At 42.0% G+C, this 19,208-nt stretch overlaps 1 protein-coding gene across 1 annotated transcript in view; it reads left to right on the top strand.

The window, feature by feature from the left end:
• Positions 1–1,978, top strand: part of CCDC80 (coiled-coil domain containing 80) — a 149,690-nt gene extending 147,712 nt beyond the window's left edge. The window contains exon 8 of the mRNA XM_040338054.1: positions 1,260–1,978. Coding sequence (XP_040193988.1) covers positions 1,260–1,609 — 350 coding nt within the window. The 3' untranslated portion in view covers positions 1,610–1,978. The remainder of the gene's footprint in view (positions 1–1,259) is intronic.
• The last annotated feature ends 17,230 nt before the right edge of the window (positions 1,979–19,208 follow it).

Below are 19,208 nucleotides of genomic sequence, written 5' to 3'. Positions count from 1 at the left end.
ACTGTTTGAGATCAATTTATATAACACATGGTATTTTTGTTAAAATTCATTAGCCTTTTATTTTGGAAACATTTAATTCTCAATTCACTACAGGCTTTGATTTAAAAAAATATTGTTTATATTTATCTTTATATTTTTTAAAGATAGTTTGTACTTTCTTGTTCGTAATTCATGTATGAAGCATTAATAAAATATATTTTTGATCAATATATGTCTAGCGGTACCCCCATAGGGGCTGCTAAGTGATGCGGCCCACCTGTCACACTGTCAACACTGCATTCACTTCCCAGTCACTTTGAGACAATGAACAGTCCATGTGCTTGTTTTTTGTTATTTTTATTAGGGAATTTAACTTGGATGGGGTAAGGGGATTATGAGATGCCCAGCAAATTGTATCTCAATCAATTGGTGGATTGTATATCAATTGAGACAACTATGTACACTTCTCTGTCAAAGTTACTACTTCAGTCTCCTCCAGCACTTTCCTTGCTTGCAGACTACTCTCCTTCCCCTCCTCATGCACAACTCCTCACTCCCAGGAGCAGCTAGCACATTTAAAGTTAGGCATGACACTGGCTCAGCCAGGTCTTACTAATTGCCTTTTGCAGGAAGGGACCACAGGTCCTTATGGTGTAGCAAGAAATCAAAAGTCTTAGGTGCTAGCTGTCCTACTGGTGGACTGCTGCTCCCAGTTAGCCCTCTTCAGACCCTGCCAGCCCTCCTGTCTGCAGCTGCCCGGCTCCACTGCCCATGACATTGCAGTCCTCACTACTGGCTCTGCACCCATCTCTGACTGCATGCTTCCAGGTGTGCCTCCCCAGTTCTCCCCAGAGCTTACAGTCCCATTTACACCTTGAATTTGCTTGGTGCTTCGATGAGGCTTCGGTGAGGCTTCGATGAGGCTTCTGTGGGGTTTCAAGCGAGCTTTGCATAGACTTCGATGGAGGCTTTGAAGACGCTTTGAAGTACCACTAAAGCTTGGGGTATAATTTTTGACGCAAAGCCAAATCAAAGCAAAAGCTGGTGTTAACAGGACTGTAAGCTAACCATTTTATTTAGTGACAGGGGATTTGACTAGCGTTCAGAGAGCTTTAACAAAGCCTGTCCAAAGCCATGTGTTTAGCTTTTTTAAAACATCCTATTTCTATATATTGTGTCATGTCAGGAAATTATTAATGCAGACTTGTTATAGAAAGGTCTACTTTAACCTTACTCTTTTAATCAGATTGATAACATGTAACTATTTATGATCATCACAGGAAGCTCCAGTGTTGACAGAGAAGATCTTTCCTTTAACTTGGTGAAAGACATAAGAAATTACTTTCAAGTCAGCCCTGAATATTTCTCCATGCTTCTGGTTGGCAAAGATGGCAATGTAAAATCTTGGTACCCTTCACCCATGTGGTCTATGGCAATTGTGTATGATCTAATTGATTCTATGCAGCTCAGACGTCAGGAAATGGCTATACAACAGTCACTCGGCATGCGCTGCCCAGAAGATGAATATGGAGGATATGGTTACCATGGTTATCCTCACCAGGGATATGAAGATGGCTATCAGGATGATCATCGACACCATGAGGGATACTACCATAGATATCATGACTAACATGTATTTGGCCAAGACTGATATTTTTTAAAGGAATCTAAATATGTAAAGACAAGTTTCAGAATGATAAAGGCGGTATATAGTTTTTCCATGCATATTTTAAGAAAATGGTTCAAGCAAAGACTGCTCAGTCTTTACTTTATTCCTTTCCTATGAAGATATTTTTCTTATGTATTTATTTAAATATGCTACAGACTCACTCTTGACTGTTTGCTAAGTAGGCCATAAGTATATTTTATCTAGTGTAAAATGAAACAGACATTTGTTGGCTTCAATAGCCCCTCCAATATTTAGAAATAATTCCCATATACCATATATACTCGAGTATAAGCCGACACGAATATATGCAGAGGCACCTAATTTTACCACGAAAAAATGGGAAAACATATTGACTTGAGTATAAGCCTAGGGCAGTGATGGCGAACCTTGGCACCCCAGATGTTTTGGAACTACATTTCCCATGATGCTCAGCTACACTGCAGAGTGCATGAGCACCATGGGAAATGTAGTTCCAAAACATCTGGGGTGCCAAGGTTCGCCATCACTGGCCTAGGGTGTTCGTCTGCATGCCTCACTGTGCCTCACTTTGTTTCACTGTGTCCATGTGCATGCCTCACTGTGTCCATGCCTCACTGTGTCCATGCCTCACTGTGCCCATGCCTCACTGTGCCCATGACTAGACTGATGTTTAACATGGGAGTCTATGAAAGGGGTGCCCATCTTTGAAAAATCAGTGCTCCCCAGCCGTAGGTTCCGTAGACAACAAACTTTGCACACTTCTAGAGGAGAAATGGGGCTATGGGTGTGCCAAGTTCCAGGTCCAAGGGGACCTACGACCGGCCGGTACCACCAGAGTTCCCTGTGTCCTCACCAGAGAAATTACTGTTTAACATGGGAGTCTATGGAAGGGGTGCCCAGCTTTAAAAAATCGGTGCTCCCCAGCCGTAGGACAACAATCTTTGCACACTTGTAGAGGAAGAGTGGGGCTACATGTGTGCCAAGGTTGGGGTCCAGGAGACCTACGGCCGGCCGTTAATGGGTCCCCAAAATCCGGGACATCAGACACAAAAAGGTGACTCGAGTATAAGCCGAGGGGGCATTTTCAGCACAAAAAATGTGCTAAAAAACTCGGCATATACTCGAGTATATATGGTACTTCCCATTTTTAACAGTTTATTTTTTTTTAAAATCATTGCAGACGTTTATGATTTCTAAGTCTTTACTAAATTAAAATATGCCACGGGAACATACCTCTACTGGGCTCTGCTTTGCTCATGTTGCATATATTGCACACTTAAGACACAAGGCTCAGTTAACAAAAGCAGAACACGTGTTACGTTTAATACTACATGTTACCTTTAGATAAGTAAAACATATATATATATATATTTTAACATCAAAAGGTAAGAGTTACTGGACAAACATAACTGTAAAAGGCAATGCACAAACATTATTGGACAAGTTATTACTTCTTGATTATGGTGATAAAATACCAATTCATGAAAAATGAAGTGCCCATTTCATGCAAATAAATGATAGCACACAAATATGTTAAGCATTTGTAGGAAATTTATCATGAAATACAAAAGTGCATACATTTTAAAGTCCAACTGAAATCTTATACCTGATTTCTCCTCATCTTGTAGCAACAAAGGTAGTTTTTAATCTATTTTTATTTGGAATGCCCTTTTCTCATTATGTGTCCTGACTCCTTAGTCATACTTGCACTAACTCAGAAATGTCACAGGTTCCATTCAGTGATGTACACAGTGGTGTCAACTATTTTGTGTTTTGAACCCATATACATGAAATGTGGCTCTCTACTGCCTTAAAAAACAGTGTGTCATAATTATGTTTACTTTATGAAAGAAGTCTCTATAGTCAGTAGTTCAGCTTTAGTTTATTGGTTTGGCACATAAAATATCTGCTTCCACTCTCTCTCTAGCCAACAGGTGCTCTTTAAGGCATCATCTAAAGCAGTGGTTCTCAACCTCAGATTTCAAGTAACCCCAACGGGCCATGTTTTGGGAACTTCTCTTAGATAAAATAGTTCTTATCAATACAATGTCATTGATATTGATTTAAAGCAGCTGTGCAAAGTAAAGGAAAACCTGAAAACATGGTCCGTTGGGGGTACTTGAGGACTGAGGTTGAGAACGACTGATCTAAAGCACTTTGACATGTTGCATGTCAAACACAGATCATTTATTTTTTATTTAATATCTAAAATGTTCAAAAAGTTGTTGTTTTTTTTTTGCACCTTTTATGTATATTTTGTTTAAACAATAGATTTAAACTTCCATAGACGGTTAACTAGTCTGAAGCTTCACCTTGCAGGATCATTACCTTTAAATGGCCTGCATTTGCTTTTTATGCAGTACACAGACATTCCATATGTATTATAGTAAAGGAATTCCAGTGAGGTCACGTCATTAGACTAAATGGAAAATACCTTTTTTTTCTGTGCCAAACTCTCTTTAGGTTCATTAGAGTAAAATGATACCTATATGGAGTCTCTGAAATATAGGCTATAACATATATTAAGTTTGGTAACTAAGATTTATTGGAAAAATAAAAAAAAATTGTGTAAACCTAAATGTAGAGTGTATATATCGGAAAATCCTGTCCTCCTTTTAAAGGTTTTGTCCATTTCTTTACCAAAGAGGTTTATGATGGATAATATAGTTTGGATTGATATACCTATAAGGCCTCGTACACACGGACGGACTGTCCGCTGAAATCGGTCCGCCAGACCGTTTTCAGCGGACATGTCCGCCCGGAGATTTCTGTCTGATGGTTGTACACACCATCAGACAGAAATCCGTGCGTACACGATACGCGGTGACGTGGCCACGCCGTCGGCGCGACGATTACGCGACGACGTGCGCGGCCATGGAAGGTCAATGCTTCCACGAATGCGTCAAATCACTTTGACGCATGCGAGGGATGGCGGCCGAGCGGACATGTACGGTGAGTCTGTACAGACGACCAAACATGTCCGATGGACAGGCTTCCAGCGGACATGTTTCTTAGCATGCTAAGAAACATTTGTCCACTGGAAAACGGTCGGCTGGACAAATGTCCGCTGGAAACCTGTCCGGTTGGCCGTACACACGATCGAACATGTCTGCTGAAACTGGTCCGCGGCCTAAGTCAGAACCTCTTTCTGTGCTAGCGATGAAGTATTTTTGTATGCAATATTGTGTAAAACAGGCCATAATTTGTATGATTGGTAAAGAATTACTCACTGTAATATAAACCACACACAGAGTAATAATATAATAGCCAAGCAAACATTGCATCTTGATCATTAAAGCTATAACAAAAAATTGAGGAAATAAAGCTAGACTTTTGTTCACTGTGTGTGTATGTATGTATTTATCCATTGAGGTGGATTGTTAAAGGGGTTGTAAAGGTTTGTCTTTTATTTTCTAAATTTGTTCCTTTAAGCTAGTGCATTGCTGGTTCACTTACCTTTTCTTTTGATTTCCCTTCTAAATGTTTTTTTTCTTTGTTTGAATTTCTCACTTCCTGTTTCTCCTCAGTAAGCTTTCCACCATCATTCGAGCGGTGGAAAGTCATTTAGAACAGCTTACTGAACACCTTACTGAGGAGGAACAGGAAGTGAGAAATTCAGACAAAGAAAAAAAATTTTAGAAGGGAAATCGAAGGAAAAGGTAAGTGAACCAATAATGCACTAGCTTAAAGTAACCTATTTAGAAAATAAAAAACAAACCTTTACAACCCCTTTAAGACCATATACAATTTATTAAACTGCTGTTCACAATCTGCAAGATGACAGCATTGTAGCACTAGTTTGAAAAGAAGAAATAGTGTGTGATAACAAATACAATGTGCAATCAATCAATAAAGATTTTTTTTAAATAATTATTGCTCACGTGAATTTTTTACAAACTAAGCAGTAGCCGTGATTTTATCAATACATTTTTTTTTTTAGAAGACTTTTAAGGTACCAGTAGGTTTAGCTAGATATGATGTCCATGTGACATCTATGAGAAAGCTACAGGCAATTGCAAACTAAATCTCAAGGAGGTCTAATCATTATTGCTTTCCAGAAAGGAAGTCAGCACTGGCACAGCTGGCAGTGTGTTGGGCGGTTTCTCCATCTTCTTAATAAAAACACAACTGGCGTATGAAGATTGCTTTCACAACCCTTTAGAGTGAAAAACAAGGTTAAGATTATTTTTTTAAAGTATTTTCTTTTTAGCTTTGCCTGGTGAATGTTACCAATTAAAAGCTTATCTTTCCTGCAGGATAATGTTAAACTACAACGCAGTTAATACATTCCCTGTTTAAAGCAGGATTAAGCCTTGTTAATTAACTGAACTGTAGCTGCCCAAAGGTACCCTGCAGGGTCATTTTGGAATTCAAGTCCTAAAAGAAAGGAAGAGTTCTACCTGGGAAACTGACCCCCAGGCAGGTAAAAAAAGGACATAAAAAAAAACACAAATCGCTGCATTAACCTTTTTGTTGCCAAAGCCATTTATGCATTTTTTTTGCACAAAAAATCATTATAGGCCTGAATATTACGTAAAATCCGCAAAAATTATATATTTTCTGGAAGCAGACACCTTAGAGAAGAAAACATCAATAGTTAAAATTTTCTATATCACATAATATTAGCGAAACGGTTTATGAAACTCAAAGTTTCAGTAAAAATACACTTGGGCTTGGTTCCCACTGAGGCGGCTTCAAAGTCGTCCGACTCTGAAGCCGCCCAGCACAGGGTGAGTTCAATGCAGCTTACAAATGACTTCTGTAATAGAAGCCAATGCAAACCGCTCTGAAGTCGTCTCCAAGTAGTGCAGGAACCTTTTTTTGAGCCACTCTGATTAGAACGGTTCCATTGCACTGAATGGAGCACGATTTGTCAGGCGGCTAAGTCGCCCCAGTGTGAAGCGAGCCTAAAGTACATTTTTGCAATATATTGTTTCATTTGTTAGTAAAATATTAAAGATGAGGTTGTGCCGAGTAAATAGTTATGCAACATGCCAAGGCTCAAAATGTTGTGCTCCCATGAAACAGCGACAAACTTTGACACCCTATAATTTCCTTGGGCAGGTCATCAGTTTAGAGTTGACCATGAATAATGGGCCTAGAATTATTGAACTCACTGCAGTGTGCGAGGTGATATGTAATATTTGTAGGCGCAAACATTTTTTTTTAAGCAACAAGAACACGTGTGTCTCAGCAAGAACTCTGCTAAAGTGTATCTAAAGGCAACATTTATTGTATTTTTTGTTTTAGGGGTTAGAACCCTTGCCATTAATAATAAACACTTTTTCTGCTTGTTCTGGTGACCAGTATCATCTAAAATGTTAAGTTGTGACCAGAGGGAAAATTGGAACACTTGCGTCCATGACAACTCAGAAAGCATTTACATTTACATTTAAGAACTTTTCTCTCCTATTCTGTTGCGTCTACAGAACAGCAAGTGAAGGGAAATGTCTCAATATAGATGGCCAAAAACGTGACACGCATTTTAACTATTCCTTAACCACTTGCTTACTGGGCACCCCCCTCCTGCCCAGACCAATTTTCAGCTTTGAGTGCTCTCACACTTTGAATGACAATTACTCAGTCATGCAACACTATACCCAAATTATTTTTTTGTCCTTTTTTTTCATACAAATAGAGCTTTCTTTTGGTGGTATTTGATCACCTCTGGGTTTTTAATTTTTTGCGCTATAAATGAAAAAAGACTGAACATTTTGAAAAAAAAGCAACAAATTTTTCCTAATTTCTGTGCTAAGATTTAGCGAATTAGTACTTTTTTTCATAAATTTTGGCCACAATTTATTCTGCTACATTTATTTGGTAAAAAATGTATCACATCTAAATGAACTGGCAGCCTATCTAATTTATTGAGACCCTAACAAGCCAGGAAAGTACAAATTCCCCCCAAATAACCCCTTTTTTGAAAGTAGACATTCCAAGGTATTTACAGTGAGGAAAATAAGTATTTGAACACCCTGCTATTTTGCAAGTTCTCCCACTTGGAAATCATGGAGGGGTCTGAAATTGTCATCGTAGGTGCATGTCCACTGTGAGAGACATAATCAAAAAAAAAAATTCCAGAAATCACAATTTATGATTTTTTAACTATTTATTTGTATGATACAGCTGCAAATAAGTATTTGAACACCTGTCTATCAGCTAGAATTCTGTCCCTCAAAGACCTGTTAGTCTGCCTTTACAATGTCCACCTCCACTCCATTTATTATCCTAAATTAGATGCACCTGTTCGAGGTCATTAGCTGCATAAAGACACCTGTCCACCCCATACAATCAGTAAGAATCCAACTACTAACATGGCCAAGACCAAAGAGCTGTCCAAAGACACTAGAGACAAAATTGTACACCTCCACAAGGCTGGAAAGGGCTACGGGGAAATTGCCAAGCAGCTTGGTGAAAAAAGGTCCACTGTTGGAGCAATCATTAGAAAATGGAAGAAGCTAAACATGACTGTCAATCTCCCTCGGACTGGGGCTCCATGCAAAATCTCACCTCGTGGGGTCTCAATGATCCTAAGAAAGGTGAGAAATCAGCCCAGGACTACACGGGAGGAGCTGGTCAATGACCTGAAAAGAGCTGGGACCACCGTTTCCAAGGTTACTGTTGGTAATACACTAAGACGTCATGGTTTGAAATCATGCATGGCACGGAAGGTTCCCCTGCTTAAACCAGCACATGTCAAGGCCCGTCTTAAGTTTGCCAATGACCATTTGGATGATCCAGAGGAGTCATGGGAGAAAGTCATGTGGTCAGATGAGACCAAAATAGAACTTTTTGGTCATAATTCCACTAACCGTGTTTGGAGGAAGAAGAATGATGAGTACCATCCCAAGAACACCATCCCTACTGTGAAGCATGGGGGTGGTAGCATCATGCTTTGGGGGTGTTTCTCTGCACATGGGACAGGGTGACTGCACTGTATTAAGGAGCGGATGACCGGGGCCATGTATTGCGAGATTTTGGGCAACAACCTCCTTCTCTCAGTTAGAGCTTTGAAGATGGGTCGAGGCTGGGTCTTCCAACATGACAATGACCCGAAGCACACAGCCAGGATAACCAAGGAGTGGCTCTGTAAGAAGCATATCAAGGTTCTGGCGTGGCCTAGCCAGTCTCCAGACCTAAACCCAATAGAGAATCTTTGGAGGGAGCTCAAACTCCGTGTTTCTCAGCGACAGCCCAGAAACCTGACTGATCTAGAGAAGATCTGTGTGGAGGAGTGGGCCAAAATCCCTCCTCCAGTGTGTGCAAACCTGGTGAAAAACTACAAGAAACGTTTGACCTCTGTAATTGCAAACAAAGGCTACTGTACCAAATATTAACATTGATTTTCTCAGGTGTTCAAATACTTATTTGCAGCTGTATCATACAAATAAATAGTTAAAAAAATCATAAATTGTGATTTCTGGATTTTTTTTTTTTGATTATGTCTCTCACAGTGGACATGCACCTACGATAACAATTTCAGACCCCTCCATGATTTCCAAGTGGGAGAACTTGCAAAATAGCAGGGTGTTCAAATACTTATTTTCCTCACTGTAGTAAGAGGCATGGTGAGTTATTTGAAATTGTAATTTTTTTCCCACAATTCGTTGCAAAATTAAGATTTTTTTTTCTCAAAATTGTCATTGTAATAGCTTATTTCTCTCACATGGCATGTGCATACCACAAATGACACCCCAAAATATATTCTGCTACTCCCCCTGAGTATTACGATACCACATGTGTGGGACTTTTTCACTGCCTGGCCACATACATAGGCCCAACATGCAGGGAGCGCCATCAGGCGTCCAAGGAGCATAAATTACACATCTAACTTGTTGACTACCTATTACAATTTTGAAGGCATTGGAGCACCAGAACAATGGAAATGCCCACAAAATGACCCTATTTTGGAAAGCTAACACCCCAACGTATAATCTATGAGGCATAATGAGTCTTTTGAGCGGTTCATTTTTTTCCAGACTTTTTTGAAAAATGTGGAAAAAAATGAAAACCCATTTTTTGTACGCAAAGTTGTCCATTTATAAGATATTTCCAACACATAGCATGTACATAGCAAAAATGACACCCCAAAATACATTCTGCTACTCCTGCTGAGTATGGCGATACCAAATGTGTGGGACTGTTACACAGCCTGGCCAAATACAGAGGAACTACATTGAAGTAGCAACTTCAGGCGTTCTAGGAGCATAAATTACACATCTCATTTGTCAACCACCTATTACACTTTTGAAGGCCCTGGAGCACCAGGACAATGGAAATGCCCACAAAATGACCCCATTTTCGAAAGCTAACACCCCAACATATAATCTATGAGGCATAATGAGTCTTTTGAATGGTTCATTTTTTCCCAGACTTCTGATCACGCTCCCCCACTAAGGTTTCTCAGGTCTTTTGTGGATATGTGGATGTTTGTGACTGCATGGAACTGTTTAAATTGATGAAGCAGTTTAGAACCTCACGCTGTCAGTTCACCTCGTTTTCCTATTATGGCCTTCACTATGAGCAGCAAGATATTTTAGTACAGACATTTTAATAGACTTTCACCCTTTTTGCAGGACACCTGAATTTTTAAAGTGTTACTAAACTCAGGACCCTTGTCACGATCAGAGAGTAAGACCACCCAGAACGGTAAATTCAAGTTCTAGCGAGCCAATGGAACAACTAAACAGGTATTCCCAGGTACCAGTCCTCACAGATGCAGAAGCAGTGTAACCGCATGCAAACAGAGATGTGCCAAAGTTGCAGGTTCTAAGGAGCCACCCGCTCTTCACCAGAGCATCCACTGCGAGGCAGCCCCCAGGTTGCGGCTCTCTAGCACACCCGTTCAGGCACAGTGCAACCAAATAGCACGCTGGAAGGACATGGGGTATGCACAGAAGACAAGAAACCAATGAAGCCTTCTGCAGCAACTAAGGCAGTGACGCCAGGGGAGAGGACACAGGGAACAAGCAGTGCTGGTCATACAGCACAATAATTTTATCACATTTTTTATCACACAGAAAAATCAATCCTCTCCTCACCACCTCACAAGACTTTCAGTACTGCTCTCCTTCCTCACAAAGCTTCAGGATGCAGCAAATTAGTGGTAACCCTCTGGGCTACTTATAGAGGCCTTAATTGCCTCATTCTGAACAGCTGAAGTTTTTCAACGGCCTTAAACCTTTCCTGGCTACATTTTTTTTAGCCGACGCCCAATAACAAGTAGTGTATTGTCTAACAAGGCAGAAATGACAACACCCACAGATTTACCTGACTTCCTGTCACTTACCCCCCCTCTTGTTTCAACCCTAGGGTTGGAACACAGGTTGCCAGGCAGGCATGCACTCGGGACAACCCATCTGCATTCCCCATTTTAGCACCGGGGCGATGCGTTACCAGTTAAAGCTTTTTAATTTTCTTCTCATCTATCATGCTCTGTTCACTGTCCAGATCAGACTTGCTCTGTACTTCATCTTTTTCCGTCTGTTGCTTATTAAGGGTTCTCTGCTTTGTTCGCAACTCTTGGTTTAGGTTTTAAAGGACTTCTGTGAGGTTATTCTCTCTAGCCTTGCTAGTTTTTAGGGCCTCTTTAAGCTTTAGTTGTAGCTCATTTAAATCTCTAATCCGTGCCTTTAAATCTTTGGTCTGTGCCTTCCACTTCAATTGGGCATGATCCGTCACCACCACTGTCTACCCACGAGGTAGTACCGGAGAGAATCCAAAGCCCATTTCACCCAGGGGATTTGTATTCGTGTCATTATCTCTTGTTTTATTAAATTGATCACAAACAGCAAATTATCATATTCAGTATTCAGGCCCCACAGCTTCACTTTATTGGCTTCATACTGGGCTTTCTTTTTTTGACGGCAAGCTCTGGAAGCCAGCTTGTTTTTCTCCTTACGAGATCGCGGCCTGGCAGTGACAGGAAGCTCCGATACGGGTGTTAGGTCACTGATTACTTTATTCAGTTTACGCAGTTCACCACCAATCTGCAGAAGTTTTCTTGGATTTGGAGTCAGGTCTTCCACATCTGTCCTGCGAGATTTCTTCACAGTGTACTTGCCGTGATGCAGACCATTCTTCTGGTACATATTACTGGAAAGCGTGTCTCTGTCACATTCAGACGGTCTCAGCATCCCTTCATGTTGAGAAGGCATTAATTGCTCGCTATATTCACAGAAATTCTTCGCTTTCCTGGCTAAATTTTTCAGCTGACGCCCAATAACAATTACTGTATTGTCTAACAAGGCAGAAATGTATGTCCCGTCCGTGACAACACCCACAGATTTACCTGACTTCCTGTCACAATATATATATATATATATATATATATATATATATATATATATATATATATATATATATATATACATATACACACACACACACACACATATGTAGCACTACCCCCGGAGGAGCTGCTGCTTTGTTTTGGGTCTACGCTCTGTGGTCAACCCCTGAAAGTGGCTCAAAACCCTCCCTTGGCACAACTGGTAAAATGGGAGTTGTGGACCCCAGTAATTTGCTGGAGAGCACAATATCCCATTACACTGCAACAAATTATGCAAATTAGAGGTTACCTTAAATGGAATGGATCCTGCAGTATGACAGACAGACTGTACACAGACCTCAGAGTAACCAAAGTGGTACTTTACTTGTAAGATAAAACAAAGAAACAAGGGTAAAACAGTGATAAACTATCTGCAGAGCCCTGCAGTCAGTAACAGTAGTAACACATAGGTGTAAGCTAAACTACAATATCATACAGACCTGTGCAAGCACACAGCAGGGGGATTCCCTCAACAAGACATCCACACTGAAGCACCCCCTTGCCAAGCCTCACCCAGCTCTCTGTCTCTCTACAATACTGCACAATGTATTAAAAGCAGTTAATCAATTAGAGAATATAAAATAGATATCCGTACTCTATGATAACTAAATAGGCTGTCTCTTGGTAGTATTCCTAACTAACGTGGTTTGGTTGATCAGACCAAACCTCAGTTCAAATTATCCCAAGAGTCCATGCACTGATACGTAGGAATGCGTTGGCGCGCAAGGGGTAATTTGTAATCCAATGTGGTAATAAATAAACTGGCAAAAGAGTCCCAAACAGTGAAATCTCGCTGGCCAATGAAGACGATCCACCCTCCAACAACACAGTCAGTGGGTCTTTGGGCAGGTGCCTGTCTTACCCAACCAGTTCAGGCCTTGTCCTTCCGTGAAACTCCATCCACAATCTCCGGTCACAGTCCTGCTAGATGGCAGCTTCCGGTTAGACAGATTGCAGGGATACTGGAAGCCTGTCTGATCACTCCGTTAGAAGTTCCGTCTCTCCTTCTCAAAGGCGCTCCGCCCGGGGCATTGTAGGCCTCATTTGCGGCCTACTCTCCGTGGGGACACTTCCACAGGTGCCCTCCTGGGTTGAAGAGGCGGTCCAGAGAGAGCGCTAAACACGTCCTCCCCCTAAAATTACCTCCCCCAGCAGGCTGCATGGAAGGCAAAGCATTCTGGGATTGTACAGCTGCTCTCTGGGTAATGTAGTCTATTACAAGCTAGGGCAAATGGAGTCTCTTCTTCTCTGTACTTAATCCCCCAACGTTCTCTGCGGTACCAGAACAAAAGGTAAACAACAGGTGGCTCTAACTCATCTCGGCTACAGGAGGGAGCTGAGATCCTTCTCGATCAGCAATGGTAGTCTTTTATATCACATTAAAAGGGTGATATCCCGCTACACATACATATACTGTATACACACACATATATATATATATATATATGCACACACACACAGTAAAACATTGAATTGGAATTTTGTGCTGCTGATGTGGAACAATATAAACACTGATGAATCAATGACCTAGCTAAAGCATAAGCTAATAATAGCTGCAACATTTTTGTAAGGAATGCATTTTCATCCAAATGGAAACATGTGACAGGCTAATGAGAAAAGGGTTAATATGGGACCACATATGGGGGGGGGGGGGGAATCACTGAGCAGCATGCACGCAGGACATATGTACATAAACAAATGGATGCTTATTCAACAGCACTTTAGTCATTCTGTTAAAATGGTTAATACATAAAATGCAGAGACATTGGCCCGGATTCACAAAGCACTTGCGTAAGTGCAAATGTGCGATGTCGTATCTGTGCGCTGGACCCACAAACTAAGATACGCCTAAAAACAGGCTTCAACCCGCCAACGTAACTTGCCTACGCCGGCGTAGTGTGGGCACACATTTAGACTGGACACATGTGGCGCTCCTATTGATTTTCGATTCAAATATGCAAATGAGGGAAATACGGCGATTCACGAACGTAAGTGCGCCCGACGCAGGCTACGCGATGTGCGCGTAAGGCCGGGTACTCACCAGCAAACATGTACGTGTAGGGCTTCTGTACGATGGTTGTACTAACCATCGTACAGAAGTCCGCGCGTAAACACTACGCGGGGCGTGTCCACGTCGTCGCCGCGGCGATGACGCGGCGACGTGGGCGGGCCTGCCATTTAAAGGCTTCCACGCATGCGTCAAAGTCATTCAACGCATGCGAGGGACGGCGGGCGCTCGGACATGTACGGTAGGTCTGTACTGACGACCGTACATGTCCGAGCGGGCAGGATTCCAGCGGACGGTTTTAAAACACGTCCAGGAATATTTGCCCGCTGGGAAAAGGCCCGGCGGGCAAATGTTTGCTGGAATTCGGCCCGCTCGCGCCTACACACGACCGAACATGTCTGCTGAAACTGGCCCGCGGACCAGTTTCAGCATACATGTTTGGTCGTGTGTACGGGGCCTAAGTTGTCCGTCTGGCGTAAAGTTAAGCCCCATAAAGAAGGTATAACCCAGCAGCAGACATGCAAAGGACTGCACCAGGGAACACAAGCCGGCGTATTTTACGGAGTTTACGTTGGACGTGTGTGTGGCTGGGCGTAGGTTACGTTCACGCCGTAGGCAGTGATCCGGCGTATTTTAGGCAGTTGTTCCGACGTGGTTATGAGCATGCGCAGAGAGATGCGTCCTCGTCTCGGCACATGCGCAGTTGGTGATACGTATCTGTCTGGCGCTCGGCCCATTATTTGCATAGGGTCACACCTCATTTGCATGGCTCACGCCCACTTCCACCTACGCCGACTTACGCCTTTGAAACAAAGCGCAGTCAATTGTGAGTGCAATATTTTCTTTAGTCGTAATTTAATCATGTCAGTTTTAATGCATTGGTCCTGCATCCTTTTTGCTTTTATCTTGATTATACAGTTTGCCCATTAGATGCTGCAAAAAAAAAAATTCTGGCCAGTAGAGTACCTAGCATATCAGGCACCTAGGCTAATCAAATGTTATATATTTTTTTAACACCCCATGGATAGCGTGGCATATACCAGAGAATACCTGAGCTTCCCCACTGTATACACAGAGCAATCATATGGCACAGTCCTTGTAGTCACAAAATATGCCTAAATTACTGTACCACATGCAAAAGCCTAAGGGCTTGTTCATACAGGTGGCCAGGGGATGGTAAAAGTACATAACTTATCCACAGTTTGACCAGACCCCACCTGACCATCTACACACAGAAACACAACTGTTCAGGGCTTTGCTTCACAGCCATGTCAACAATGTGTCAGGAACCATAAATCAAAATGAGACAAAAGTGCAATAAAAAAACCACACTTTAATAAAATGGCAAAATAGTACAAACAGAATAAATGTGGTCAAAACATAGCCAGGGTTTGGTAACCAGAGCAGGTAGTCGGAACAAGCCAGGAAAACAAGAATCCAGAGATCGGTGTAGTCAGAAGCAGCAAACAGAGTCAGGAACCATAAGGGAAGTCAGCGACTCAAAAGACTTTAACAGGAAAACACAGCAGAGAGTATCTGGATATGTTGCCCAAGCTGAAGGCCCATGATATCTGATCCAGGCAGTTTAAATAGCCAGCAAGGCTGGCGAGCAGGATATGATCATCAGGTGAGTCTCTGTGGAATGATGAGTACTGGCAAATAATCGACAGCTGAGCAGCCTGAGCTCTGAGAAGGGAGGGCTGAGCCCAGCCCTGACACAATGAAATGTTATGTAAAATTTAGCACAACCCATTTAAGTGAAAGGGGCCATGCAACAACCACCCTGGTGGGTCAGCATTTTGAGGATTTAAACAGGCTATGAGAAGGCAACAAATCACCCCTTCAGCACCTGTAAAATGTAGCAATATTAGCCACATGTGTAAACACGCCCTAACACACACATACGAACCTCGAGACAATCGTTTTTGAAAAATGAAACTCATTATATAGGCTTTAGAAATTACTAATGGTGCGCTGTTACTTTAAATTGTGAACGGATGGGACAATGAACAAAATAAAGTGAATAAACAAGATATCTACCTAAGTGTTCAAACATAAAGTACAGTATGTGTGTGTGTGTGTGTGTGAACAATATGATAGCAACTTAATGATGCAAATAACAAATGTCATAACAAAAGCATTTTTAAAATGTCAATTTGCAAAAAATTCAAAGTCCATAAGAAAATTTGTACAATTAATAAAAGGTGTGACAAGTGAAAATGGTATTCACTTCCTTGCCTACCAGTTTTCAAGAAAAACGGCAGTGTTCTATCCACAATAAAAGAGAGTAGCCATTGATCAGGGGTGTATCGTATAAAGCCCAGCGACAGGGTGCAGTAGTCAGGAGTATGAAAAGTACAACAGGAATGCATAATGCTCAGGGCTTAGAAGTGTATAAGGGTCTGGGGTTGTTAACATAGAACGTGCAGGAGTCAGGTGTGGATAATATAGAAAGTGCAGAAGTCAGGAATGAGTAATGCATAGAGGGTAAGGGTCAGAAGTGCCCAATGCAATGAGTGTAGGGGTCAGAGATGGGTCATGCACAGGCAACTATACAGAATGCAACCAAAAATGACCCCCCTCCAGCTAGTATAAATCCCCCCCCAGCCTTAATTCCCCACAGCCTTATGCCTTGTACACACAATCGTTTTTTGCGGCGGTAAAAAGTCAGCCGGGAAAACAAAGGCGAAAACCGAGAACCTGCTCGGCAGCTTTTTCCCCCTACACACAGCTAGTTTTCCTGGCAGGAAAACTGCCATGAGAGCTTTGGCCGTGATTCCCGGCCATGTATATGCTCCATCGCAGTGTTTGCCATAGGAAAACTGCCAGGGAAAAGACAGCCGGGAATCCAGGCAGGAAAAAATAAAACATGTTCTCAATTTTCCCGCCGGGATCCCCCCACTGTTTTCCTGTTGGGAAAACTGCCATGGAGCATAAACACTGCCAGTTTTCCTGGCCAAAAGCTGTCATGGCAGTTTTCCTGACTGGAAAACTGATTGTGTGTACGAGGCATAAAGTCCCCTTCTCAGCTCATCTCCTCAGTACAGAGCCCTCCCAATCACTGGGCACAGATTCCCTTCAGTACAGATCTCCCCTATTAACTTTAAGTAGCATTTGACTTTAAGTAGCAAGGGCAGTTCAGAGCGAAGGGACGTCCACCCATCAGCTCTGATCTGCTGCTGACAGAATGGGGACCTAGCACTGCAGTGCTTATAGCATTAGCAATGTCGTGGTGTACAGCACAAAAATGAAAAAAAAAGAGTCAAGTGACACCCGGCTCAGACTTCCCCCCCCCTAGGTATGTCACTTCTACTTACCTGCATAAGATCTAGGAGAGCTAGCAACTGTTCACATATTTCAACATGTGTCCGTATTATTTGTGTTTGTGCTTTGATAACTAGTTTTCCCTGGTAATGCAACTAATCTTATGATATACTGTAAGTTATTACAAATGCATTCATAAAGGTGTTTAGCAACACTTAAGCCCTGTATACATGGGCCAAAGAATTGGTAGACTTTTGGTGCTTGTGTAAAGCTGTCCGTCTCATGACCGGCTTCTGTTGAAAGGGGCATACTTGAAAACTAGCATCCAATCAACGCTGGCAACCAATGGCTGGCAGCGCTGATCTGTTTAATCCGGCTGGGGAGTCCACCGTCAGAACTCAAAAGCACAACAGGGGAGATCACTGCACCAACATTGCTTGTGTTAGTAAGTTTTATTTTTTCGCTCAGCTCGCCTGGTTGAAAAAAAAAAAAAAAAAACATCTAGTGTGTACCTAGCTTTATTCACTTCTAGTGTCTACCTAGCTTTAGACACAAACATGTATTTCAGCAAGTATAGTGGGTCACTCAGCAACTTTCAAAAAAAGATCAAGTATTTTTTTCAACGTATGCCCCTCGGTAATAAGAAAAGCCCCCTGGGATGCGATGTTGCTATCATATGATGCACTGGTGGAGTAATTTTTTTTCTTTCGTCTAGGCAAGAATGAAAGCCAGATGACATATTTAACCACTTCAATACAGGGCATTTTCACCCCATTCCTGCCCAGGCCAATTTTCAGCTTTCAGCGCTGTAACATTTTAAATGACAATTTCGCAGTCCTGCAACACTGTACCCAAATTCATATTTTCCCCCACAAATAGAGCTTTCTTCTGGTGGTACCTCTGCAGTTTTTATTTTTTGCACTATAAAAAAAAAAAAGAGCGAAAAATTTTGCTATAATAAATATCCCTTTTTTTTTTAAACAACATTTTTACCTCAGTTTAGGCCGATATGTATTCTTCTACATATTTTTGGTAAAAAAAATCGTAATAAGCGCATGTTGATTGGTTTGTGCTAAAGTTATAGCGTCTACAAAATAGGGGATAGATTTATGTAATTTTTATTATAATGGCAGCGATCTTCGATTTTTATTGTGACTGTGACATTGCGGTGGACACATTGGACACTTTTGACACTATTATGGGACCAAATGACATACATAAAGCAATCAGTTCTATAAAAATGCACTGATTACTTTAAAAATATCGCTGGCAGGGAAGGGGTTAACACTAGGGGGCGATCAAGGGGTTAAATGTGTTACCTAGGGAGTGATTCTAACTGTGGGGGGAGAGGACTGATGAGGGGAGGTGACCGATCGGTGTTACTATATACAGGGTACACACGATCAATCTCCTCTCCCTGACAGGTTGTGGATCTGTGTGCATGCGCCCCCTTGACGCCCGCCCGGAGGGACAGAGTGTTCCTGTGGACGTCATGACAAGTAAGGAAGTGGTTAAAAAAGGTAGATTCAAAAAAATATTATAAGGACAGTGATTTTGGTGAACATGGGAGGGGGGATTATATTGGTGTAAAATGTATCGTAAGAGCCCTTTCACACTGCCAGTGCCCAAAAAACGCTGGTAAAGCACCGCTAAAACTAGCGGCGCGTTACCAGCGTTTTTCGAGCGCAAGCGGGACGCTTTTAACCCCCCGCTAGTGGCCGAAGGATTAAAAGCACCCACAAAGCGCCACTGCCGAGGCACTTTGCAGGCTCTTCCCATTGATTTCAATGGGAAGGGGCGCTTTAGGAGTGGTGTATTCACTGCTCCTAAAGTGCTGCAAAGAAGCTGCTTGCAGGACTACATTATCAACATCCTATGACCAATACTGTACATATTTCCTGGTAAGTCTGGGGGCTAAATTACAAATTTGAGAGGTCCGTTAGTCCTTCCATACTTGAAGTTGTATTATCCACACATTG

The sequence above is a fragment of the Rana temporaria genome, chromosome 2, assembly GCF_905171775.1.
Source record: "Rana temporaria chromosome 2, aRanTem1.1, whole genome shotgun sequence".
NCBI lineage: Eukaryota > Metazoa > Chordata > Amphibia > Anura > Ranidae > Rana > Rana temporaria.
Note: the sequence above shows the minus strand (reverse complement) of the source record. Positions and strands in the feature narration are given on the sequence as shown.